The 26,986-nt window shown below is 41.3% G+C and overlaps 1 protein-coding gene across 1 annotated transcript; it reads left to right on the forward strand.

Moving 5' to 3' along the window:
- The first annotated feature begins 1,017 nt into the window (after positions 1 to 1,017).
- Positions 1,018 to 23,535, forward strand: TNFSF11 (TNF superfamily member 11). Its single transcript, XM_058852762.1, has 5 exons — positions 1,018 to 1,224; positions 9,371 to 9,538; positions 15,969 to 16,014; positions 16,097 to 16,195; positions 21,248 to 23,535. The coding sequence occupies exons 1-5, from the start codon at positions 1,018 to 1,020 to the stop codon at positions 21,667 to 21,669; spliced, it is 942 nt and encodes a 313-aa protein (XP_058708745.1). The 3' UTR covers positions 21,670 to 23,535.
- Positions 23,536 to 26,986: the final 3,451 nt, after the last annotated feature.

The raw sequence follows: 26,986 nt of genomic DNA on the forward strand, positions 1-26,986 counted from the left end.
TTTTTTCTATAGACAAGATGATCTGCAAGATGTATCTGTGTCATTCTCACATGTTCCACAAAGCCTGAGCTGGACTTCAGCTCACTTTTATATCTGGCCTAAACAGGACCCCAAGAGGACCATGAGAAAGAAAATGCCTACAAACTGTAGCATGGCTTTATGAAGGTATAGAGGTTTTGGTATAGAATGTAAGCTGAGACACGTAGAATACCAGAAGATGTTCCTAACCAAGGGTTCAGAAATGTGTCTGTAACAGGCTGGCTGCATATGGGAGATGAGGTGGCTCTGAGCTGGTTTCACTGGCAGCCGGGTGCCAGCACACCTCTGCCATGTCTTTAACCCATTCCTCTAACGCGATTGTGAGCTGCATTGCTTCTTTGGACAGTGAATCTACAGCCCTTGCGCTCATTTTAGCCTGGCTTGAGTGAGGAGCGAGTGAGACAGGGAGGGGTTGACAGGTCCTTGGTGCCCTGCGGGCTTGGACCCACCAAAGGCGCAGGAGATGCGCACCCGAGGTGCACGCTGACTTCAGAGACCGGCAGTCTGGGGAAAGGGACCCTCCAGACGCAACCAGGCACTCAGGAAAGCCTCGGCCGACGGGGCCGCCTGGGTGGAGCGCAAACCTGAGCGGGGTAAGGGTGAGGAGGGGGCAGGAGGCGGCGGGGGCAGGGCTGTCCCCGGCGGCTCAGGGCTCCGCTGCGCGGGGCGGAGCAGCGCCGACCGCCATCCCCGGGCGACCTGCCCGGCGGCGGGGGCCGGGGCACCGGGGGCAGGGGCGGGCCCGGGCCGGGCCGGGCCGGCGGGGGCCGGTCTGTGCTCGGGGAGGCGAGGCGAGGAGGGGGCGGCGGTGATGTGTGTGGCGGCGGCGGGCGGGAGGGAGGAGGAGGAGGGCGGCCGGGGCGCGCCGCCCGGGGCTGATTGGCCGCCCCGTTTATAAGAGGTGCCCGGCCGGGGCAGCGAGGTTGTTTGCCGGCGCTGGGCAGCTCGCTGGAGCCGTCGGAGCGGAGCGGAGCTGCGATGCGTCGCGCCAGCCGAGACTACACCAAGTACTTGCGCGGCTCCGAGGAGCTGGGCAGCGGCGCCGCCCACGAGAGCGCCCCGGCGCCGCCGCCGCCCCCGCCGCCCCCGCCGCCAGCATCCCGCTCCCTCCTCGTCGCCCTCGTCCTCCTGGGGCTGGGGCAGGTGGTCTGCAGCGTCGCCCTCTTCCTCTACTTCCGAGCTCAGGTAAGCGGGGACGGGCGCGGGCGCTTCCCACTGTGGCGAGCGCGACCGCCTCGCACCCTGTGGAAGATGGGGAGGCCCTCGTGTAGGTGCGATCGAAGCGATTAACAAAAGAAAACGAAACGAAACAAAAAGTTTTAGAACACACTTATCTGTCTCTGAGGTTGATCCAGTTCTGAGAGGGGTTGGGCCAGTGGGCTCCCAGTGCCCTGCCCAGCCTGTGCTGTCCCCTCATCACCCGAGCCGCTCCAGGTAGCATCGGGCGCGTTTTGGGATACAGGGCTTCGCAGCGAGGTTGGACGGGAGGGGCCACCTGACTTGGGAAATAGGTTAGTCATTATCCTTCACCTGAAGTCTTGCAGGGGTTTGGTTTTTAATGATCGGCTTTCGGTTTTCTACTGGGGAGAAATTTGGCATTAGCTATCAGAATAAGGTTCCTCACCCAGAGGGTGGTGGGAAACAGGTTCCCCAGGGAAGTGGTCACAGCACCAAGAATGACAGAGTTCCAGAAATGTTTGGACGACGCTCTCAAGCAAATGGTGTGATTTTTTGAGATGGTGCTGTGCGGGTTAGACTCGATGATCCTTGAGGGTCTCTTGCAACTCCGTATAATCTGTGATTCTGTGACGTGGCTGAGATCTTTCGCTGCCATGAATGTTTCACTAGCAGGAGAAAATGGCTTTAAGGACCAAAAGGGACATCACGCAACACCATTCCTGATGGTTTGTCACTCAGGCTGCGCAGGGGTACTGCCGAGGAGCGGGGTCTGTGTGCTCGTGGGCATCGGCCAGAGGCGCCTGCCGCAGCTCGGGAGGCTTTTTTGGGATTCTGGGGAATTTCTGGGAGAGAGCCGCCCCTCACCTGGCAGGCCTCGAGTGTGCCGGGATGTCTCGGAAGAGGCAGCGGTGCGTGCGGGGAGGTGTCGCTGTGGGGGCAGATAAGGAGATGGGCGGTTGGGCTTTCGGAGAGAAGAGGAGCCCGCTTCTTGGAAATGGCTCGGCTGCCTGGATTCCCTCGCTGCTGCACCTCTTACCCGGCAAGACTGAGCCCTCTCGGAGGAAGTGGGGAGCTGTCAGCCAGTTGGTTCTCAGGGCTAGGTGTTAGATTTCTGCTAGGCTTTATTGTCGGATGCTAGTTAGTTCTGTTAATGTGGCTCTGGCTACCGTCATGGAAGTGGTACTTCTGTTGTGTGTACTTTTCATTTGAAGTCGGCAGAGACTGGAAACCTGTTTTTTTTGGTTTACTTTCTAGGTAGAGGCACTTGATCTTGAGGTAGCAGGCTGGATTTCTTAACGAAGTGCACTCTGAAAACAGGTGTTGCACAAGTGTATACCCACTTAATCAGATGAATGACTGTCAAATATACAGTAGCACTGCTGATAATTTATTATGCAGACTATTTCGTATTTTCTTACTGACAATGGCTTTGTGTTTTCCATTTATCCAAAAATAAAATGTAACAGTAATACAGCAGTTAGTTAATCATAACTTGTATATTTCTGGAGTGACATCTAATTTTTGGGACTCACTGTAAAGTAGCTTAAAGCTACTTGTTTGCTTGACAGTGAAATAAATGAATGCCTGCTTCAACTTGTGACAGGGGAATGTTTTTCACTCCAGATGTTCATGGACCTGAAAAGACATTCTTGTCAAAACATAGCTCAGAGATGCGCAGCTATACATTCATTAGGGGGCTCAAGAGCTGCTGCAATCAAAACAATTAATCAAAGTATATCCCCATTGTAAAGACTCTTTCTGATAGGTACATGTCAGGGTTTCACATGTGCCTAACAAAGGGTAAAAAGGAACCATAATGGCTATTTTTCTTCTGCTTCCTTGATTTAAAAAATGGCACGGTTCAGGTGTAACTCTGTGTTTGACAGCTTAATTCTCTTGCTAGTTTCTTGTTCCTGTAGATTTGGAGTAGTGCTATTGAACAGAGTCTTTTGTAAATTTGAATTTCCAAGACATCTAGAAGAGGTGATATAACTCAGTGTAGGCTTGACTGAAGTCATTGCCTAAAAAAAATTTAATGGAGGGAATGTAATCAGTGGAAAATAGAATAATAAGTATACTCTTGAACTAAGTACATAATTCACTATAAGAGGATATGATAATTCATATTTGTTCACCACTTCTAATTGTGAAATAAGATAGATGGAAAAACATAGTAGGTCCTGCAGGAGTTAATTCTTATTTCACACTCTCAGAGATTTATTTTATTTAAATGGGACATGATCAGACCTCTTTTTTTTTAAAAAAAAAAAGATTTCTGTGAAGTTTGATTTTATTAAGCTACTTCAATTTGGCCTTTTCCGTGTAAATTTCAGCTATCTAAATTTGTACTTTAATAACAGAACTTAATTATTTTTAATATATGTTGTTAAAATAATGAAGCACTAGTAGTAGAAGCTGTGCATGAAAAGATTTGAATTGTTTGCTTGGTAAATTAAGCAAATGTGAATTAGAAAGATTTGACTGTATAGGCTGATATTAAGAAATTATATATCTTAGAAGCTCTTTAAAACCTTATCTAAGAGTCTGAGTAAACTCTGACTCAGTTTTTCCACTCACATTTTGTCTGTATTCGCATAAAATCATTTGGGCTGGATCGTGACACAGTAAAAGCTGAGACAATAGTTGAGGTTTTGGTTTTTCCTTAATTTTGTTTATTTTGTGGCTTGAGCATTTGGAATTTCACAAGACACATAACTAAGACTGACACTAGGTTTTCACGGGTAAACACATGTTTGTGGCCAAGAAATAATGCATTGCCATGCAAGTGAGACAATGAACTGGTATGTCGAAAAAAAATAAAAAAAAGCAACAAGTTTGAATTTTACCAGTATTCTCATAATAGTGTACTGAAATGTAAACACATTAGCATGTTTTATCCTTGCTTTTTGGTCCATCCTGTGCAATGTACTGAATCCAAGAAATGAAACAATAAAAAATTGTATTGTTCTTAAGCATTTATTTTGCCTATGCTTTGGGGAATATTTTCTCATTGTCTGTAAAAATGCCATGCAAATTTAGTTAAGAAACTCAGAGTGGCTGGAGATCATCCCTCTATAGAGACTCGTGCACAGCACAAGATGAGAGAAGTATTTTCCTTAACTTTGACTGATAAATGCTGAGGTATAGTCTCCTAAAGCTTTTCTTCCTAGCCCATTATCGTTAGTGCACTTAGATCTCAAAAGAGGAGGAATCTGGTCTAACACTGGTTGAGCTGGAGGGCAGTGAAGCAAATTGAAAGTGCTCAAATTGAAATGTGTGTCTGGGTGTCTAATGCCCACAGTTTAAGCTAGACCTCTAAGAGTGTGCATTTTTCCCATTAAAAAAAAAGTCTGTAAAAAATTTAAGTATTTCTGCCAGATGGAAAAGTTAATACATGGATAAATAGTGACCTGGAAGCCCAGTTTTTATTGTCATTTCATGCTTATTTGGAATTCTGACTTTGTGGTGTGTTTTCAAGCTATTGCTTTTCAAAAAAGATTAAGTTTTGAGAGCATTGTGGCTAACAGAAAAAACAGCTTGCTGGGGGTCATTAACATCTCCCAGAAGCTGGAAGAACCCTTTCTTGGTGCTTGGTGGTCATGGAGAGGAAAGTGATATTTGATAGTCTGGAAAGTGGTTTAAGTTTGAAAACAAGTACAAGTATAGATGTTAAACATTTATTGAATGAATAAGTCTTTAGTGCAATATTGTAACAGTGCATAATTGATGCAAAATGTAATAGTAAAGGTGGGCGGAATATATTTTATCTTTTAAAACCAAAATGAATCTTTTTTACATCAGAAAATTGTTTCTTAAGGCTGTAAATTCATTTAGTCTCACCCATGATGTTGGAGTTCATTTTGGCTGCCCTGAATTGGGTGAATAGAGTCCAGAAATTCAGCTAGAATGATGAGAGATACTGAAAACCAGGGGACACTGAGCAGTCTGAGCTGATTTCAAGGTCAGGCTAAATAGATATTAAAAAATAAGCTAGACACTCCTCTCTTTAATTAAATTCCTCTAGGATATTTAGGTGACTTCACACTTTATAAAGTTTTCTCCTTTATTTTTGTTTGCATCTTGACGTTTCTTCCAGATATTAAATCTTTAAGACTTTGCTGAAGGTGCCCTGCCCTGCAAGTTAGCAAGCTGCTTCTGGTATTTCATCATCCTTTTCTTGTTCTTTAGAAGTTCTTCTCAAAACATGTCCTTGCAAGTTTTTCTGTGCATCACTATTTCCCCACAGTTTTGATCTTAGTGCTTGGAAGTGCTTGTTTACAGCCATGGCAGTTCGGTGTGTGTTCTTTGTAAAGACATAAGGTGTGGGGTTTCTGAGAATGCCTTTTCAGGCAAGTCAGCTGATTTTCATAGTTAAATGTGGTGAAAACTATTCTTGAAAGTATTCTTTGAAAAAGGTGAGGGCAACAGGTAGGTTAGCTAGTCCCAAAATCAGTTTCCTCTTATCTTATCTGCAGTCTTGCAGTTTTTATCAGGGTGGGCTGCACAGCTCCAAGTTGCTGAAACCATCAGCTGCAGTGTTTCTATTAAGCCTTGAATCTTTTACTTGTAGGGGCAGAGATGCTGGTTTTCTGTCTTAAACCTTGAGCAGATAAACTCGAATCTGAGCAAGTGATTCTGTGCAATCTGCTGTTACTGCTATGGTACAGTATTGTGTGATACATTTGAATGATTGCTGATAGCAGTGATTTGTCATGCTGGACACTCAGGCCTTCACAAATTTCATGATCTTTGTGCTGTAAAACCTGGTTTTCTTGCCTGTTATTCAGAAGATGTGTTTTAATAAATCCAAAACTGGGATAGTAATCTCTGTCTAGTAGAATTACTGATAAAAATTAGTATTTATTCTCAGTTATTTGCTGTAGCTTTCTTTGTTCTATCCTGTGATTTGTGTAGAGGGGAGAAGACTCAGATATCCAGATCTTGTTGGAGACATCAGTTCTGTCAGGTCTCTACTGATCCCAGCATGAGAGGTTACATTTGAAATAATGGGTGATATTTTTGGGTCCCTCAGTACCAGAAGTGCATCAACAAACTGGAAGGTGTCCAGCAGAAAACCACTGTGACAGGTAGGAACCATAATGTATAAATGAATGGAGAACTGGATTCTTTGACAAAGAACAGACTAGGTTGAAGGAAGCTAATTACTGTTTTTAGCTACCTAAAGGCAGTCAGGCTCTTCAGAAGGGCACAGCAAAAACAAGAGGCGCAGTCATAAATGGCAGCAAGGGGAGCTGTAGCTGGATATAAAATCCAAGGGTTTTTTTACACAGTAGTGAAGTTTTAGGATAGTTTGCCCAGAGAAGCTGAAAGTCATCATTGATGGACATTCCCCAAAGGTTGTCTAGAAGGCCTTGGCTTACCTGACCTAAGTTAAAAGTTAAAAATTGGCCCTGCTTCAAGCAGGGGGCTGGACTAGAGATGTCTAAAGGTACCTTCCAACCCAAGTCCTTCTGCATTAACTTCCTTTTAGCAGCTGTTGGTAAACATTTTCTGCTTCTTTTTTAAAAATTTTTAATTATTTTTACTATTATTTTAGTTTACAGTTGATTTTCTGAGTTCTGAATACAAGTGGAACATAGTGTGAGGGATGCTTTAAGAGTGCAGTTTTTACAGTCAGTTAAAGCTAGTGTTGCCTTCCTGCTATTTAATTCTTATGCCTATCCCTATACCAACTCTGATGCTTGCCTGATACCTGGGTACCTGGGATACCTTGGTTTTGGGGAACTAATCTTAAAGGAAATTAGGACATAAAAAATTCCTTCTTTGTTACTGATTTAGAAGAGGGGACTGAAACCCAGGAATTAAGTCCTGTGGTGAAGGGGGTAAGAGCAGAGAGGTGTTGGTTTAGATCTCCTTATTGAGTTCATGAGGCTGCACTGCACTAGCTGACTTTAGAAGGCATTATTGTTGGTTTTTAGGACTTCATTCATTGAGCTGCAGTGGCTATACACAGATTTTGTTTGGGGTTCAGCTGTGTCAGGCCATCGCAGGAAGATGTTTCTGCCTCCAAGCTGTAACTCATCACTACCCCTCTGCTCAAAGCTGTGGCATCTTATGATCTTTGGGTGAACCTTCTATGACCTGTTTCATTCTGGATTTGCAGGGATGACTTGAGACAGACCAGACTACAGGATCTGACACTGGTCTGAATGAATTGGGCAAAGAACTTTCCATCTGGAGACTTGAGCAGAAGGGTGGTGATGGAGGAGGCAGCATTCAGTGCTGCTGCCTGTGCAACAAATGTCTCTCTGCTGTGTGTTGCTATTTGGTGGCTGCCTGGGTGGTGTAGACTTTAGTTCAGCTCTCTAATCCAAACTTTATGCTTTTAAATTAAGGAATTTCTTTTTTGAGGGATTAAGGAGTTGAATTTATGTTCCTGTGAACAAATGATATGTTTGATTCCCTTTGGCTGTTTTGTATTGTGAAAAGCTTTCTTTTGATTTGCTGTTTTGTTCAGCTCTATATTAAGGGAAACTGAACACTAGGCACTGTCCACAATGTCTTGGTATTCCTGCATTGCAATTACAAATAGCCTTTTGCAATTCTCAGGTAAAAGTGTTTCTTCCAACTAAAGAAAGATAGAAGTAAATGTTCTTTAATAGGGCAGCTGATACAGTTGGAGAACCCAGAGAAGAGTTTGAGTGCATAAACATTTCTTTAAACCTGAAGTAAAAGCAGAATAAATGTGAGTTGCGAACAATTTCTGAGAGTCCTAGGCCATCTCTCAGATCTCAACATCTCAAGATAGTTGTTAATCTCTTCAGTGTAAAGGATTTGGAATTTGTGGAAAAAAATGGGTAAAATTATTTAAATAGTTTTGTGCAATAAAATTCTGTCAAGGTACAATCCTAATCCTTGGATTATCTTCCAATTTATCTAAGTGATTGATAGAATGCAGGATTTTAAAATATGATTAATTCAGTCACAAAGACTGATTGCTAAAAATGTCTTGCAGATACTCTAAATTTACTATTCCTTGTCCAATGATGCAGAGGTGTCCTGTGGTACACTTTGGTCATCTTTTGGTCTTTGACTATTGCTGTCTTGGTGACTATTTCACACAGCAGTATCTCCTGCTGCTGTCATGGCTTAATCCCAGCTGGCAACTAAGTCTCAGACAGCTGCTCCCTCTCTGATGGGATTATGGAGAGAATTGGAAAAGTGAGAACTCGTGGGTTGAGATAAAGAAAGTTTAAAAGGTAAAGCTGCACACACAAATGAAGCAGAATATGAAGGCATGTGTTCAGCCATCTCTAGGACAGCAGGGCTCCACCACACATAAGTGACTTGGGAAGACAAATGCCATCATTCCAAGTGTCTCCCCTTTCCTTCTTCTTCCCCCATCTTTATATACTGAGCATGATGCCATGTGGTCTGGGATATCCCTATGGTCAGTGGGGGTCAGCTGTCCAGGCTGTGTCCCCTCTCAGCCCCTTTTGGTGGGGTGAGAGGCAGAAAAGGTCTTGGCTCAGTGTCAGCCCTGCTCAGCTGTAACAAAAACATCCTTGTGTTATCAACACTGTTTTGGTCACAAATCCAAAGCACAGACCCATACCAGCCACTGTAAAGAAAATAAACTCTATCCACAATGAGCACATCCATAAAACAGTTTCAGTAATATCTGACTGAGAACTTCAGTGATATAATTTCAGTGATAAAATGGTTTCAGAGATAACTCCTGTTTCTCCTCTTGAAAATTATGTGCTGTACACACACATACATACTTTGCCCAAGTTTCTCTACTTGACATTCATGTGTCATCTTACAAACAATAGCTTTTGAGATAGGATAACTGTATGTTTCCTGCTAGAATAACTTTGATATTGCCCTGAGGGGTTGAAATACGGAATTCAAAATTATTTACTTTACCATAAGAATGGGGTTTATCTTTAACTTTTGAAAGTCACATATCTAGTCTAAGCTAATTAAATAGGCAGCACCAGAAGATAATTAATTCTCCTCTCTCACATGACTGTTGGATGAAATAAATCCTGATGTTGGGAACTTTTTCTCTCTACACTGTTTATAATGAAAATTTAGATAATAAACTTAGCCAGGGGCCAAATGTTTAGATGGTTGAAAAGTGTCTCTAACACTTAGAACTGTGGTTGTGCTCATATTTTTGTTTCAGATGGACCCTACTAGAATTTCAAAAGAACATGCACACTGTGTTAGAACCCTTTTTGGACACCAAGAAAGTGCAGATTTGCATGATGCCTCCTTTGAAAGTCAAGAAGCGAAGTTAATGCCAGAATCCTGTAGAAGTGTGAAACAGGCTCTCCAAAGGGCTGTGCAGAGGGTAAGTGGCACAGACAATGTGTTTCTTTATTTCATGGTCCTGTTGGAATTAAAACAATTTTTCCAAAATCTGTACTCGGAGGTAAGGTCTATAAATTATTTCCTGGTGTTTGACATGAAGTTTTATCCAGGATTGTATTGTATTTGCTGCTGAATCTGGTGGTGGCTAACCAATTCTGTATTCAAGCACATTTTATTTATTTTATTTTTTTTAAGAAAGGAAGACTTGAAGTTATACTAAGAAAACTAATTGAAGTTAGATAATTAGCCATTCTGACATTTGGATGTGCCTGAATGGTAGTAATTTATGCTAATATTTATAGAGGTTTTCCAACACTTTGAATGCTCATAACAAGTGTCAGTTCCAAATTTTTTCCAAGGAATCTTCAGACAAGATTCTCTTAAGTTGAGATCAACAGCAAGCAAAATCTTGCCTGAAGGAAAAGGAGATAGCATTTGCTCTCATTTGCTCTTGTTTCTTACTCTGTCTGGAGTCAGAAATGAGAGTCAGTTCCTGCTTTGGTTTTGCTCACTTTGCCAGTTCTGTGCAGACCATTCTCACACTGGCAGAAGAGCTACTTTGCCGTAGCATGATAACTGGGTGGTCTTTGCCCAGGAATCGAGAATGACAGCTTGTTCCCAAACACAGATGACAAAAGAAATCAGCCGTCATGAAGTAGCCTAGGCAAGTTGGAAATATGCCACAATCCCCTTTTACTGCAGTTGCTGCCTTTGATCTCTTTTTGTGTTCATGATAGTGTTTAGTGCTAATTATGGCCTGTGAAACAGATGGATGTCTGCTATGGTATTTAGTTTTCCTGGCTTATCAGGCCCATTGCAACTTTACTGCCTCACATCTGCTTAGGACTGGCAGTTTTTCATTAAGGGTACTACATTAGGTTTGAGCTGAACTCACATATGCTTTAGCATGAACTGCACTTGGGTTAAATTTACAGCATTCAAATTGTGTTAATGTGATATTTGCTTTTAACAGAGAACTGAGTGACAGATCTTGTGAACAAAATACAGACACAGGAGTCCATGTCTCGTCCCTTTTTCTAGCCGCCTCCTTCAAGAGCTTAAGGGGGAAGCAAAGGGTTATGTCTGTAGGATTAGTTCTTTCCTCCTGGATTTTATAGAGCCTCTCACAGGCTGCAGCTACATAAGTGCTGTGTGCTGGGCTGCTTATTCACTCATGGCAGAGTAAGGAGCTTGTTACAGTAAGTCAATGGAGAGCCCTGTGTTCTGGTCATTTGCTGCTGGTTACTCAACAAAGTCACTGGCTTTAGCTGAGGCTTTATATCCTGCCAGTCTGGATGGAGATTAAATGCTGCAATGTCCATGGCCATGATAAGTAGTGAGTAGGGATAACATTTTTGGCTGATGACCATTAGTTTGAGAACAATAAAATTTCCCTTGCCAAAGTAATTAGACTCTGAATTTCCTTTGAAAGCAATGGAGTTTATAAAGCAGCTGCACCAGTGGTCTGGGTGCTTTGTCATCTTGTATCAATGACAGAGAAAAAAATAGATAGGAAAGTGGTGATCCGAGGCTTTCTGCATCTGTTTGGTACCTCAGGGAAGTGAAAGTAACAGTGTCAAGGCAGAATTATACTTTATCATCATCTGTAAATTCTGCCTTTCAGTCACCCTTCAACAATGAAGAGCAGAGATGCAGCTGTAACTTGCAGTTGTGATACTCCTGTGTGTGGATCCAGCTAATGTGATTTAAAGGAGGTTTCCTGTTGTCTGTGCTTTCTCCACTTTCTTTAAGGAGAATCTAAATAATCTAACTAACATGTGTTTTAAGAACCAGTATCCTTATTTGAACTGTCAGCATGCTAAGTGAGTGAAATGGAACACTTCAAGATACCGTTTGTTTTTTGATTTTTCAATATATTTTCTTTTGCAATTCAAGCTGTTAAGGAAATGAAAATAGACAAATTTCTTTTGCTCAGGTCTGGTTACAGCTTCTAGCTTCCTGTGCCAGTTCTCATCTGTTTTCTTTGCACACCTGTAGACAGAGTACTTAAATGTAAAGCAGGGATTGATGTTGAAAATGAAAGTGCTCTTATGAAAACCAGTGTAGTAGGGCTGCAAGGTCCAGTCTAGAAATACTTGTCTCCTGGAAAAAAAAGAGGTTTTTTTCTTTTAATCAGAATCTAATGATTGATTCCTTAACATATTCCATGATAAAAAATTCTGCTTAAGGAGCAGCTTACTAAGTAGGGAGCATATTTTCAATATTGCATATAAGTTTTAAGCAGAAAAATAATATACTTTCCTAGCCAGTCTGTTTACTTAATTTTTTTTTCATGTAACCCTAAAAAGCTTTTGGCAGTCCAGATGCTCTAACCACAGTCCTTATGAAGTCTGTTATGAGCCTGAAGTAGAAAGGACTACAAACATATCTTGGGTCAATCCATAAGTAACTTTGCTTGGCAATGCTCCCAGCTTCTAGCTGCTTGTGGAGTTCAAGCATAAGCTATTTTCCCACATGGCAGCAGAGTGCTTTGCTAGACCTCCAGGGCAGCATTTATAAAGAGATCTATATACTTAGCAGGCATTTAAAGAGCACACAGTTATGGACCAAGTAAAGGCTTCACAAGTGATTGCTGCAAGTTGTTAAAATTTCACCTACAATTTTTGTAGGTTTCCATCCTACAATCTTATGTGCCTTTCTTTTCTCTGCCAGCAGTAGACTACTCATTTGGAGAGAGGTTTTATTGCTGGTCTCAAAACTACAGTCTGATGAATATAGGTTCATGTACTTTCTATTTCACTTCCTTCCTGCTGAATTTCCGGCAAGAGACTCAAATACTTCTTCCTGGTATCAGCTGTACTTAAAGCACTTGGTAATAAAATAATCAAGTGCATAAAGAAGCTTTAAGACTGCATCTGAAGCCGTAAGTGACTGTTGTGGGGTTTGTTGGTCTTAAAAGGCTGCTTAGAGCTGCTCAAAGTAGATACTGAGAGGAGACAGTAGATGAGAGCTAAAGGAGACGAAAAACCTTTCACAAATGTCACGTCTTCAGGAGTAGCCTTTTCTCTGCATCCTCAGCATTGGGCATAACTTCAAGAGCAACAGGTTTTTTTGCAACCTGCTGTGGATGAGGTAGAGAGCGCCTCCCAACTTTTCAGGCATTCAAATCATTAAAACATTATTTTTAGCTTTAAAATGAGAAAGCTTTGGAGCCTCTTAGTGGCCTCTTAAATTTTGTTTTTTGGATGAAGGGAAGACATGTTTTTCATTTTTGCGACTAGCTCCTTGTCTGTTTAAACAGCGAGTGTATGGGGGAGGTTGGAATGTGGGAAGCAGGCCAGCAGAATTGGCTTGGTGGGCAGTGAGCAAATGACAAAGGTGTACAAGTGCAGCTTGTCATAAGATTTAAGAGTGGGGTGATTTTTGTGTACAGTTATGCTAAAAATAACTGAAGAGCCTGGTATCACACACGGTTCTGTGGATGGCAGTCTTAAGAGAAGTTGCTGGTAATGTTTTGTCAGCAGTTTTCATGCCATTACAGCAGTGTCTTAGTCACGGGTTCTGTTGAGCTATTTCTGCCTCCTTAATGAGCTTCTACATTGTGAGTAAGTATGAGACACCTGAGAACATTCAGGAGCTAAAAAACCGCAGTTGATACTTTGGTGATTTGAGAAATCACAGCTCTTAATTCCTTGCAGTAAAAATACCAGGGGATTTTATAATCCCGTTAAGAGGCTACCTTCAAACATCCACTGAAAAATGTCCTTCAGGGTCAGAAGCAAATACATGGTTAAGTGCTTTTCTAAGGTATATTGTGTATCAGTACCTTGGAACTGGATGAACATCAAATTAAAAAAAAAAAATCAATAAGCATTTAACTGCTTATTCTTTAGGAGGAAACCTACAACTCCATATCTGTTTCTTAGGGACTAGTTAATGTGTTTCATCTTCGTTTTGGAACAGAAAGAATATAAAACTTTCATGAGGCTGGTCAGAATCAAGTGAAGAACTTGACACTAGTCCAGAGCTCAGAACTGCTGGAGGATTTTGTTTTCTGGCCACAGTCTAGCCACTTCTGATCCAGTGATAAGCTCACAGAAGAGCCAACGAGCAATTGGCTCAAACCCCCAGCCTTGGTTTTATTAGTGCCATGATCTAACCAGTTGAGCTAACCATGAACATCAGACAAGGAGAGTTGTGGACCCAAGTGTTCCTTGGTAGCTGTCCTTCTTACTGAGTGGTGAAGCTGCAGATGAACAGCACCACCACCAGTTAGAAGGAGAGCGGCTCAGACTGATTTCATGCGGACCAGAGCCATTCTGTGTGGAAGATGAGCTGAGCCAGGCTGCTGGGTCTCAGAAGGTGAGGTAGTCAGCTGCTTAAACTTGAGCATCTTTGTAAATGTGCAGAAGCAGAACTGAATGCTCCTAAGAAAAATGTAAGTTAAAAGTAGAATAGCAGTCAACCACTTCAAGGCTTTCAAGGGCTGAGCAATTATCAACCACAGGATTTTTTTTTCTTTAAGTACAAAACCTAGATAGTAGGAGATGAAAATGTACATGGTTCTTTTGGGATCTGCTCAGTAGGCTTTTCAGGCAAGGATATTATCACGTCCTCCCAAAGGAAAGGATATTAAAACAAACTCCATATCTGAGAAGTTTCCACTAAGAAGGCAAGAAAACAAACATGTCTCTCCTTCAAGGGAAGAAGGGTTGGGATAGGTGTGCTGCAATAATCTCTGAGAGTGTGGTCCATCTGCCAGCCTCTTCTTGCTTACATCCTATTCTCTTCAGAGGCTTTTGCCATTTTTCACAGTACCTAGTACTTGCATTCTCTTGTCATCTTACTGTTTCCTACTCAGTTGTGGCTAGTGACTGATACTGACATGCAGCTCCTGGAAGTGAACTTCGTTTTCATGCTCCTAGAACTGACATTGAAGTAGGAAGATCAGAGAAGCAAAGTGCATGTGAACGCGGGAAGCGGATGCGAGTTTTGCTGCTTTTGAAGTTGTGATTCTTCTGCTTTCTTCTTGTCTCTACAGCAAAAAGCATCTTCATGATTCTTATCTGTGAAATCAGCATATTTCAGCTGAAGTATTATGCTTTGATAGTCATACTACAACTTCCATACTGCTGTGGCTTTTCATTTTGGTTTAACATTTAAACACCTACTGAAAGGGGAAAGTGAGAGTAATAAATGCACCAGCCGAGGCACTAAATATTACACTGTGGTTGCAGAACTACATAAAAGCAGGACTTCAGTTGTTTCCAGAGCAAGATTTCAAATTCTGAAACACCCCAGTGATTGAGAGCACAGTCGACTTAGCTGATCTGGCCAAATCTGCAACATATTTCATATACAAGGATTGAATCAGGCAAACAGCAGTGTGCGTGGCATAAAGGCGGAACAAAGGACTACTCTTAGGTTGCAAAGAGAACATGACTTGCTATCTTCAGTAAAATGTTTCCTTTTACTAAACTTCTTCTTGACAGCTCCATGGTATGAGGTATTCAGAATAAGAAATATGCTACCCCTGTTTTTTTAGAAAACAGATGGAGAGTCATGGGGAAAAGGGAGATAAAACTGATAGAGCTTAATACTAAGACTCAGTCTAGGCTTGTAACAAGAACAGGCTGCTTAGATTTTTTGATATCTGCTGTATCTTTTTCTCAAGAGGAGTACAGGTGTGAATGATTAAAAGCAAAGCTTTTTGTGGCGCTTGATGCCTGCATTTGTGCTGTTCTTGGGTTTGGGTAGCATAGTTTAAATTTAAATAGTTAAAATTTATCTGCAGCTTTGAAGAATTACATACTTTCCAAGTCTGGGACCCAGTCCCTCTGGTCCAGTATGGATGATAATCCTTTAGTTCCTGCATGCCTTGTTAGAAGTAAGCCTTGATCTTAAAGCCTTACAGCCTTCCATGTTGGTGGTCAAGTGTGAGGCATGGAGGTTTCATTCAGCTCACCACAAATGAAATTCAGATGTTTAGCTATCTTTAGTTGTTAGAGTGATTACACACTATAGAGTTCCTGTATAGAAATACCTCTTTCTTTGCCTTTAGACTCCAAGTAGTTAAATCAGTTCACAAATTCCATTGTTTGATGTGATGCCTTCTTATCAATCATTGTTCCATTATACTTAGAGAAATATTCCAAGTACACTAAGTAGAAATGGTTTTAAATGTGCTGTCACCACTACTTCAGTAAATGATGCAGCGCATACATGCTGTCATTTCTATCCACCTTTATAAGAATTACCAAATTACTAGAAGTAATTTGATTGTGTGTGCCTGTTACATGTATTATCATATTTACATGATTCATATCCCAGGCATCTGAACTGGTGGAATACTGTCCACAGATACATGCAGAGTATTGTAAGTGTGCAAACTAAACATTGTTACAAAACCAACAAGAAAACATCAAAGCAATGTCTCCTTCTCATTTTAGGAAGTCCAGCGTGCTATGGGAAGAACAGCACCAAGACCAGAAAAAGGTAGGTATTGGTTTATGATTAAGAAAAATTTTAGTTCCGCTAAAATTGCCTTTTTGGGATAATGCATTTCTTTTATCTCTAGCTGCAATGGAGGCATTAGGACTTGAACTGTACAAAAGGAACAAACCTGAGAAGCAGCCATTTGCCCATCTCATTATTGATGATAAGAATATTCCATCTGGTAAGTTCAATTTGTAACTGAATACTTCGAATACTAATATAAACGTATTGAACAGTGAAGTATATGAAGATAGTTCAGTAAAACAGCAACAGACTGGGACTTTAGAAATGGCTTTTGATAGTGAGGATAAACTGGATGCATTAAAGGATTTCAGAGGCAGCAGGGAGTGGATGGCTCCCCTTTGTATCAGTCTTGTGCTGAATGGGCTCCATTTCAAATTTCCACTTTTCGTGATCAACCTCTTGAGGGCCATGGCTTGCCCCTTTATGCTGTCATCAGGTGAGGAAGGAAGATCTATGTTGAATGCTCTCCTCTGAAGTTTCCCATTTTCCTTTGGCCTGTAGGGCCCATCAGGAGATTTTCACTCCCACCCCAGCCATGAGGATGTGCCCACACATAGAAGCATGTACCAGCACAAACATTGCCCAAGCTACAGAGTAGGGGGGAAAAAATTGTTCTTGTGGCTTTTATCCGCCCATGTGGTAAGAGGATGGCATTTTTTAATCTTGCCAGAGCTCTTATTTTCTACACACAAGTATTCAGATGGCTTTGGGGATATCCTTGCTAGTACAATATCAGGGAACAAGACGTGAGTCTATGTTGGAACACTCTCCAGAGGAAAAGATTCATTCCTAAAATTTTAAGATAATGTTAGAACAGTTTTACTTTTTGCCCTGGGGCACTGTCAGTTGAGATTTTTCGCTGTATTCTCAGTGCTGTATTCTGAACAGTTGGTGTGCTCAAAGTAAACCATTTTTTTCTGAAGGTATTAGGTAGAGGATCTTAAGAAGGGGTTAATTGATTGTCTTCTTTCTCTGAAGATTTATACATTCTGCAGGGCTGAACTCATTGTTAATTGAGCTATGCACATTGCTTTTCTGTTTTATATAAGCAAACCAAAGGGGAATGGTGTATTGAGACTTGAAATTTTAGCAGCCTACATAGTAATACCTTGCTCTTGCTCTATTTAAAGACAAAGCACTTCCATACAGCTTCTTGCCTGGAGGGATAGGATTCTTTCAAGTGCATTGGCATTGCCACAATCCAGAGCTTTATAGCCGAGTGCTTAAACAGCTTGTCAGATGGCAGTCAGAACTTCCATAAGCTTTCTTGTTAGCTCAAATGACTCCTTGACAAGCTTCTATATTAGTCAGATTTGGGCTTTGACCTACTTGTACAGTAGGTCAATAGTAGAGGATTCAGTATCAGTAAACTTGCCTTAGCATTATATCCTTGGAAGATTTAAATTAATTTGCTAGTCATAGAAACAGATTACTTATCTGTAGAAGTGGGGTGTGTGTCAGTGTCACAGTCTGTGAAATCCTTTTTCTGTGTGGAATTTATTTGCTGCTTACCTGGATGTTGCTGTAAACTGTAATTTTACAACTGTAATTTACAGCAGCTGATAATTTTTACAGCTGTGCATTGCTGCATTAACCTTCAAGGGTGTGGCACAGCACATCTATGGGTAGTGGCCAGGGAGACATTGTTCTTTTTTGCTGCAGATCAACTCCTTACCAATGTGATGAATTGCACATTTACTCCATCCTGGTCTGGCTTTTGCCTCTTTTGGAAGAGCATTGCCAGGAGTTAATCTGCAAGCACAGCTTCTGCAGCCCTTGTGGGCATTGCAGCAGTGAGGGGCTGCATCACTGGTATGAGGCAGAACTCCCTTGGCTGGGTAGCACACAGATTAGTGACAGGCATAAAGAAAGAAAAACTTGCCTGAGGGGTCACCAGGAGTTTTTCCTCTCCCATCTTGTTTTCTCTGACTGCAAATGGCAATTTCTATTTTCTTCCCGTCATTCTTTGCCCTGCGTGTCTGAAATCCATCTAAATTGTTTTCTGCCATCCCTGAGTGGACAGATCTGTTCTTAGTATTTTAAGGTCCTCTACTGTCATTGCACTCATCCAGAATAAACAGTGCCAGGGAAAAAAGAAAAAAAGTCTTTATCACTGTCAAACAGGATTTTAAGCAGTTTTCTACTGTACACCCTTCATGGAGGGGCACTGAGCAGTATCTGAGAGAGAACATTTTGCTTTGACCTGGTTCACAATAATGTCAGGCCTCAAGTGGACTTCTGCAGCTGGGGGAATAATGCAAGGGAGGGGGGGAAAATAACCCTTCCCAGATCTTGGTGTCCCCACCCACCATTTGGCACAGAAACTGTAGTGGTTTGGCTTGCTGTGTGTATTTTTTAAGTTTGCTGCCTTAGGTTAGAGCTGGATGCTTGCTGGTTGGTTTTTACCAGAGCTCACTATAAATGCTACCTAGGTCTTAAATAAAAACAGTGAATTTTGGCTTGTAAATTGATTACAGAAATTAGTCATAGTTTAAAGGGGAAAATCACAAACAGAAATAAATATAAATGTTAAGTATCATTTGGGGTGTGAATTGATACCTTTAGCTGGCTAAGGAAATGCTGTAGTATTCTGAGCTATTTACAGCTGCAGGTTTGACTTGGCTGCCCTTTGCCTCCAAAAGACTTTTCAGAGCAAAGAGTGCTTTGGTCCTTTTTTCAGGCTTTATTTATACCTGAAAGCTACTAGAAGGCAAACAAATTATCAAAATAGGCCTCCTTTCTACCTTGTTTCCCTCACAACATCTTCCATCTTGCTAATTAATTTTATTTAACTCATTTGTATTAGTTTTAGCTCAAGCTCACAAAAAAATAATACATTGTTTTTATTAATCTTCAGTTTTGAGAAAGAGCATGCATTATCTTGAATTCTTAAATAATGCTTTTTGTCCTGTCTGGAAGGCTATTTTACTCATTATCCCCCAACCACTTCCTTCCTGTCAACTGGACTTACCTTGTGCTGTTTCTTTCATGGTTCCAAAGTAAATTATTTCCCAGAAGATACTGAATTGCAGCGCTTTTCACTGTCCCATGGTTTGGGTTATGTGTCAGAGTTTCTGATAGGTAACATTTATGGACAGCAGATCAGGCACTAACGTGCTCCAGTTTCCTTCACTTCCTTTGTTTCAGGGTACTGATTGTTCTGAGGTCTCCAAATCTGGGTGTATTAACACCAGAACTGTTGAGAACCTGCTCACTCCTTCCATTACAGTTGCATGGCATAACTCCTACCGGAGCATCTTGGTGCTGTGCTGCTGGCTGTGGTATGCCTCTTCTGGAGCTCTGAATTGTGGCAAAATGCCTGTCTGCCTCAACACACATGCTCATAGCATTCTAATCTAGCTTGGATGTGACTTCTAGAAGTTATCTGTACAAATCTTCTGCTCGAGACTGAGAGAGTCCCATCATCTCTTGGCCAGTTCCCCATAGCATCCAAATAGTGTAAGCAAAATTCACCCAGAGCCCTTCACTCAATGACAAGTGACTGTGGCACCTATTTTCTCTCTTTACCCTTCTTCAGCAGAAAACCTTCCCACTAAGAATTTCTTCAAAATTGCAGCTTGACTGGCAACTAAAAAGTTGACTTGTCAGGTAAATAAAATCTGCTTAACAATCACCCAGTGTACCACTGGGCAATCACACATGCCTTTTTGCTCCATCATAGGTGTGCATTCTTGTCCTGTATCTAATGTGCCTCTCCTCGATCCAGGCAGAGATTCTTGCCTGTCCTCCTCATCTTGAAGTTAGCCAGTCTCCATGGGGCAGTGCTTCTCCCAGACTTAATGCTGTGCACACAAAGTTCTACAACTTCAGCTATTCCCAGTGCTTCAGAGGTGCACTCTGGTACCCCTGACTCAGCATATTTTGCAGGTGAATAATTGCTAAGAGACCTAAGGTCTTGGTTCTCTTCCAGTTAATGGATGGGTTTCAGGTGGGGTTTTTTTGAGGCACTGCAGAGAAGGTGGCTTCTCTGTCTGGTTTTGCTTTCATAATTTCTACCTGGCTGCACTAGACCCATAGGGAAGATGCTACTTGTGATCTGCCTTTGACAGTGCTTTAACTTAAGTCTTTGTGGGAGAATGCCAGAAGGTTTTTGTTCTGGGCTGCTGTTAAAGTATTCCTCTCACATGGAAAAGTTGCTTGCCCTCGGCAGTTAGGGAAGACATCTCTCTCAAATTTCCCTGTTCCTATTTTCCTTCCCTTTCTGCACACACCTGGGGGAGTCCTAGGGGGTCCTGGGGTCCTCTGTAGATGCTTGGAGGAGAGGGCACTGTGCCCTGCTGTGTGCCATGGAAAGTTTGCTAAGGATGGACTGTTCTGGTTTGATGCTGGGAGAATAAGGTACTGAATATTTCAAGCACTGGGAGGCTGAGGTATGAAGTCCTCTGGTACCTACATGAACCCACTGCTGTGGGAGGGAGCAAGTGGAGTCAGTCTTGTGTGATGAAAATTTATTGTTGGTTAGAAGGACAAGTTGGCCACCTCCCATCTGTTGTGTTATGCCCTGGGTATTACTCCGAATAATAGAATGTAAGTGGTTTGTGCCTGTCAGGTAGCTTGTCATAAATACTTGAAGTTCTGCATAAAGTCTAGGCAACTTAGTGTGTAGTACTAAAGATGCAAAATTGTACTGACTTTTCCCCATTTTTTTGGTGCTGTCAAATGAAAATATGCTTACCTTTCTACCACTGCAGTCATACAAACGTAAAATATGGAAGGTTTTATAAGCTTTCTTTTTAGGGAATTGTCAGTTCAGCTTTTTTTTCCCCCAGAGCTTTAGTTATTCCTTGTCACCACTCGCATGTTAAAGACCAATAACAAGTTTTTCAAGTTTCTCTCAACTGTTTGCAACTTGAATAAAGTTTTAGGTGGAATGCAATGTCTTTGCAGAGCTTGTTGCATGGTTGCTTACCATAATAAAACTATAGGCCAAGCAAATGTTTTCTACCACAGTCCAGCAGATGTTTTGCTGGGAGGGCACAGTTATAAAAACTAAGCAAAATATAGGTGTGTATGATAACAAGAGGAAATTTCTTAGGAATTTTTATCATAATTGTTTCATAGTCACTTTAGCCAATAGAACCCTAGCTGCTATTCATTCTAAAAACATAGAGGTTGCTTTCTAAATGTTGGGGTTTGTCAAATCTTTATAAATAATCCTTTTTTTTTTTTTTTTTTTTTTCATCTCCAGGAACTGGCAAAGTGAACCTCACATCCTGGCATCATGACAAAGGCCAGGCAAACTTGTCAAATATGACATTCAGTGATGGAAAACTAATTGTTAATCAAGATGGATTTTACTATCTTTATGCCAATATTTGTTTTAGACATCATGAAACTTCAGGAAACTTGACTAAAAGAGGGCTTCAGTTGATGGTGTATGTGATTAAGACAAACCTTAAAATAAGGCGCTTTGATGTGTTGATGAAGGGAGGAAGCACCCAATACTGGTCAGGGAGCTCAGAATTTCATTTTTATTCTGTAAATGTAGGGGGGTTTTTTAAATTAAAATCCGGTGAAATGATAAGTATTCAGGTATCAAACCCATTGCTACTGGATTCTTCACAAGAAGCAACTTATTTTGGAGCATTTAAAGTTAGGGATTTAGATTGACTCTTTCTTTAGTGTGCTGAAAAGTGTTTGAGTTTTTAGTTGTCCAACAACAACTTGAAGAACTGAACATCTTCTGCAACCCATTACATCTGTATAAGCCATATATTTCTAAAGACACGTTTTTGTCCCACACAGGCTCCACAGGAGTCCTGCAAATGTATGGAAGGACAAAATTACACAGTTCTCCTGATTTAGTCTTAAAGCAGTTTTACTTCATTTGTCTCCACTGGCCTCACAAGAGTCATTGTGCCCTTTGTATTTGTAGTTGAAATCAGAACAATTAATATTACTGAGCTTCTGTTTCCAGGTTCTGCCCTGATTACTAGTTTTGGTGCAAACATAGGGCAGGACAGAGCTTGGCTCCCAACTTGCATTTAGGGCTCCATTTTGCTTGGGGTTGAGTATTCTGACCCTGAGACAACAAAGATTATGAAAGTGTGGCTAATCCCATTGCATTTGATGTGGCTTTTCATGTGTTGAATTGGGGCTGATTTTGCTTTGCTGGATTAGGGTTGGAGAGCTCAGACCATGGCAGAAATGGGTTGGAGAACACCTAAACAGTTCAACTTAACTTTTACCTGATTAAAGGGGCCATTCCAGGAAGAAGGGAGATCATCTGGCCTTGCAGTTCTAAAAAAAGTTAATTACAGGTCATGTTATTATTGTTGCACAGTTAATTGCAAATATAGATTGCCAAACTATGGCGTGCCTTTAAAGTATTACATTGTGCCAGAACCTGCAAAGACATTTTTTAAACAAAAAGTATGTATTTTTATATTCTGTAATATCTAAAGTTATATTTCAGGTGTAATGTTTTGTGTAAAAAAAATGTAAATTATATTGTCCTATAGTATTTGATACAAAATATTTAAAATCTCTTGCTGTTTGTATATTTAATGTTTTAAACTGTTTTTATGTACAGACATGTTAAACTGGTGCACTTTTTAGTCCCAATGGGAAAAAATGCAGCTATAAGAGGTTGTTTGCAATTAGCAAATGTAATATATATCTTTGTTCTTCTTAACTTAATAGATTTCTTTTAAACTTGTCAGTATTAAGGGAGGCGAAATCACACCAATGCCATGAGTAATTACACCAGAATGCTGGTCACTGGGTGCCTTTCAAACCTGGAGGGTAATTATGCTGGTATTATGTAAAAATGAAATTAAAAAAAAAAAATACATAGTAAGCCCCAGAAATGTTTCAGGGGTATTTATAGTTTCTGAACAGGCATATTTTTCTACAACAAAATCTGCCAGTGTTAAATTCTGCAATTGAACAGTAAGTTTTTTAGCTTAGTTCCCTCAAAAAGTGAAGCTTATGTCATTGCATTGCCTGTTCTTGTCTCCCACTGTAGCTTTTAAAGCTCTGCATCCTTCTGCCAGCTTTGGCAGATGAATGGCAGAGTTAAGAGATATTCTTGCAGGTTTTATGAGGACAGACAGCTGAGAACAACTCAGCCATTTATACATTATTTGTCAGTGGCTGGCCACTGTTCATTTTAGCCAAGAGATTAACTGGGGAGACTCCTGCAGCGTGAGTTGTCGCTTGTGCAGTGCTTGGCCAAGGGAGGTGGGTGGGTGGAACCTGAGGGTGGGTACAGGGGCCAGAGGGGAGGGCTGCAAATACTGAGGTGATTAAATTTAGAGCACATCTGGACAGGGAACAGCAGCTTGGTGGGTAAGAAGATGAGGGAGGGTTTTGAAGTGTTTGTGTGCTCTATGGGTGATGTGGGGAAAACCCACTATTTATTGCAGTAGGAATCAAATCTGTGGGAATTGGGGCTTCATACAAATCCTCAGGCTTTTAAAATATTTTTTTTGTTAAAGGAACTGAGTTGAATTCAAGCAATTATTTTATACTGTATAATAAACATTTCTTTTTAATGTTAATATTGTTTTCTTACAAAATATATTTCTAAGAAAAAAAGCAACTTTGTGATTTCTTCATTTTCATGTGTACCCATATTTCTTGTGCAGCATTGATAATTTTATTCTGATTTCAGAATGTGTAGGCTGGGTATGGTATAACTCACTCAAGAAAACTGAGGCATAAATCAACTGTTTTGAGACAATTACAATGAATTTTATGGAGTTTTGATTTGGTTTCAGATCTACATACATGACTTTCAAGTCAGGTTAGATCTTCAGGGGTTAGAAACTCAGCTGAAAATGAGGACTTCCCATTTGTTTCACATCAAACAGTTGTCTGTTCAAATCCACAAGTGACCGAGGAATCTGGGGGTCTTGTTTTTTTATTTTCAGGAGCTAAAGATCACAGTCATTTTTTCTGCTATAGAGGTGTCCAGTAGCAGGCTGGGAGAAAAATGTCTATTCTGTGTCTGTCCTGGGGGTTTAAGCCACCTTCTGGGGAGGTGGAGATGGGGGTTCAAGTGATTTGAAAGTAAAGATAGACTCAGTAGTAATTGCCCACAGATGGTGTAGTATGAAGCCGGGGAGCCAACCAGAATTAAACGTCACCTGAATGGCAGTGCTGTGGGCTGTGAGTGACCTGTAGCATGTGTTGACTCCCTGAGCAGAGACTTGTTGGCTGTCTGTGCATCTAAGCCACCAGAGCTGAGAAAAGGGTTCCTGAGGCTCAGCTTAGCATGCATGTTCTCAGTAGAAGAGTTGTTAGCATCTAAATTTCACAATACGAAGCTTTAAATTTCCCTTGTGCAACAACTTTGAAGCCTTAATGGTTTGAGGGTTGTGGTGGTTTTTGGCTTTTTTTCTTCCTTAGCATCTTCTGGCTGCAAGTTGTCCAGTTGTATGATGAACTAGGTGGGAGGGTTGTGATAATGTCCTCCTGGGGCTTTATAGGCTACTCTGAGAGTATCAATTAGAAGCCAAGCCCCTACCCTGTTCTCTACAAAATAAAAATCAAGTAAGAGATTTCATTATTCTGCCTGTCATGCCTTGGTCCCTTCTTAGCCTTTATGCATTCAAAAGGAAGCAGGAAGCTCCATGTAGAGGTCTAGGTATAATTTGACTTTGCTTTTTATATCAGAGCAGCCACAGATTGAAAAGCTTCAGTGGTGTCATTTGAGGCAACCTGGGCATGTATTAGAAGATGATGAAACCTACCTGCGCTACCACTGACCTTCCTAAAACCAAGTCTTCTCCCAGAAGTGTCTGTTCCTTTGCATCTGCTTCATTTATTTGATTGCTTCATCAGAACACAATTAATGAAAAGAGCAGACTAATCAATTAATGGAGAGAGTTACCTTGAGAAGAAGGGGATGTGCTTGAGGCCAAGAGAAGTACCTGTGACTCTTATTTTATAATCTTCAACAGGTAATTTTGGTCTGCGGATAGAGGGTGATTATTTGCTGAAAATTGAAGTTAAAAAAATCTTACTTGGAAGTAGTTTATTTGCAATTCAGGGTATTTGTGTGCATGTAAACGCCTGTATATTCTTACCATGTTCTTACTAAGTTAATTTTTATACATGGGGTTACGATTGCATATTTTGGCACCTGGGTACTCCTCCCCCCGCCTTCCCAAGCTCGGTCCAGCCAGTGGCTGTTTCTTTTTCTGTCTATCCCACTTCCTTTTCTCTGGCTCCTTCCAGCTGCCAGTGTGTTCTGCTCACCCCACTCTTACTGACTTACAGCTCCTTTTCCTGGTGGTAGCAACAGCCTTGGTTCAGATCTAGGTATACTCTCCCTTTTTTGGCCCACTTTCAGGTAGCTTTGCTGTGCCTTTACAAGTAAAAGAACAAGAATTTTGCTTTTCAAAAAGATTTTTGAACCATTGGTGCAAGGACTGAGCTGGATAGGAATGAAGAAAAGTAGTTTGGGAATAAAGAACCAGCAAGTTGGACACGGGGCATTCTGTGCTGCCCTTTGGTTTGATGTACCAGCTTTGGAGGGGTCCAGACAATAACCACGTGTTTGTATACTGCTGTTAAAAAATTAGTCTGCATCAGAACTTAATATAGATGGCTGTGTGCAGCATTTTGCTGTGGTGATTTGAGAAAAATCATGCCAAAGCCAGAAAATGCTCTTGCACATACACACAGGCAATTTCTTGTTCTTCCTCTCTGTATTGGTGTCTTGTCTAGTGTTTCCTGGCTGCTGTATTTGGGTTCACAACTTGCAGACTTTGCCAACTATTTAATTTTTTTTAGCTCACTGGGGTCTGACCCTGTAGATCCCATACCTTTGCCTAATGTCTCCATTTGTGACTAACTCCAAAGCAAAGCTCAGTCATGGAAAGCTGAGAAACCTGTGTCAGTTTGAGGTTGTTTGAATCAGATTTCAAAAACTTCTTGGCAACTTCAAATGGTTTTTTCTGCTTTTTTTTTTAGCCTTGAATCTGGATGTGCTGGGGTTTCTAGCTGTGTTTCCAAGGAAATATTTGTGCTGGGGTGGAGGTGAGGGTTTGGGTATCTTTGATTTAGTGCTGTCTGTTCACAATCCATTTTATGAAGTTTAGGGAGAGCATATTTTCCTTCCATTTGTTCAGCGCTTGAGCAATGTGCTGTTTTACCGCCTGCTCTCTTGTGCCACACTGCTTTTCCCCAGACTGCACATCACCAAATGCCAATCAATTTATGCTTGGCTGTGACAGAAGACAAGCAGGAACCCCATTTGCTTTCAGTTCCTTACATGCTGCAAGTCACAAAATGATAGATTCATTTTCCCATCCTTCTGGATCTTGATCCATTCACTGCATGAGAAATCCCTGGTTGTTCTTTTTAGGATGCCAGAATCCTCTTTTGACTACTGAGGCACTATTATATCTTCATAATATAGCTTCTTCCTCATCCTATAGGTTCCAAACTCCCTCAGTCCCTGTCTGTATTATCAGCTGTGGATAAGGATACCTTATTGGTGGCAGCTCCTTAATTGATATACAGCAAATATTGTAACCTGTTCGTGCTCATTCTGCCCTCTGGGAACTAGGAATTAATGACACTGCTTTAGTCAGCACCCATTTGCACATTGACTACTCTTTTTCTGTGTAAACATCTCCCAGATATCAAGTTTTCTGTGTTACATAGAAATTATACCATATCCCTGCTTGACCTGTAGCTTTTTGCAATGTTGGTGTCACTAAATGTTGTTTTTTTCCTGCACTGCAGTATCACATGCAGTGACACATCTAAAACAAAACAATGTCCATCTGGTTTAATGTTTTATCACTCATCATGGCTCCAGATCTTTGCTCTGGGAAAACATCTGCAGTTCTGGAAATGGATAGTTAGGTTATTTCTGTCCTGCTAACTGGAAGAGGGCTGGAGTTACGAGGCACTGAGTGGAGGACAGCCTTGCAGCTTAAGCCAGCTTCCCTCTTAAGCAGAAGATCCTACC

The sequence above is a fragment of the Poecile atricapillus genome, chromosome 1 (assembly GCF_030490865.1).
Source record: "Poecile atricapillus isolate bPoeAtr1 chromosome 1, bPoeAtr1.hap1, whole genome shotgun sequence".
Taxonomy (NCBI): domain Eukaryota; kingdom Metazoa; phylum Chordata; class Aves; order Passeriformes; family Paridae; genus Poecile; species Poecile atricapillus.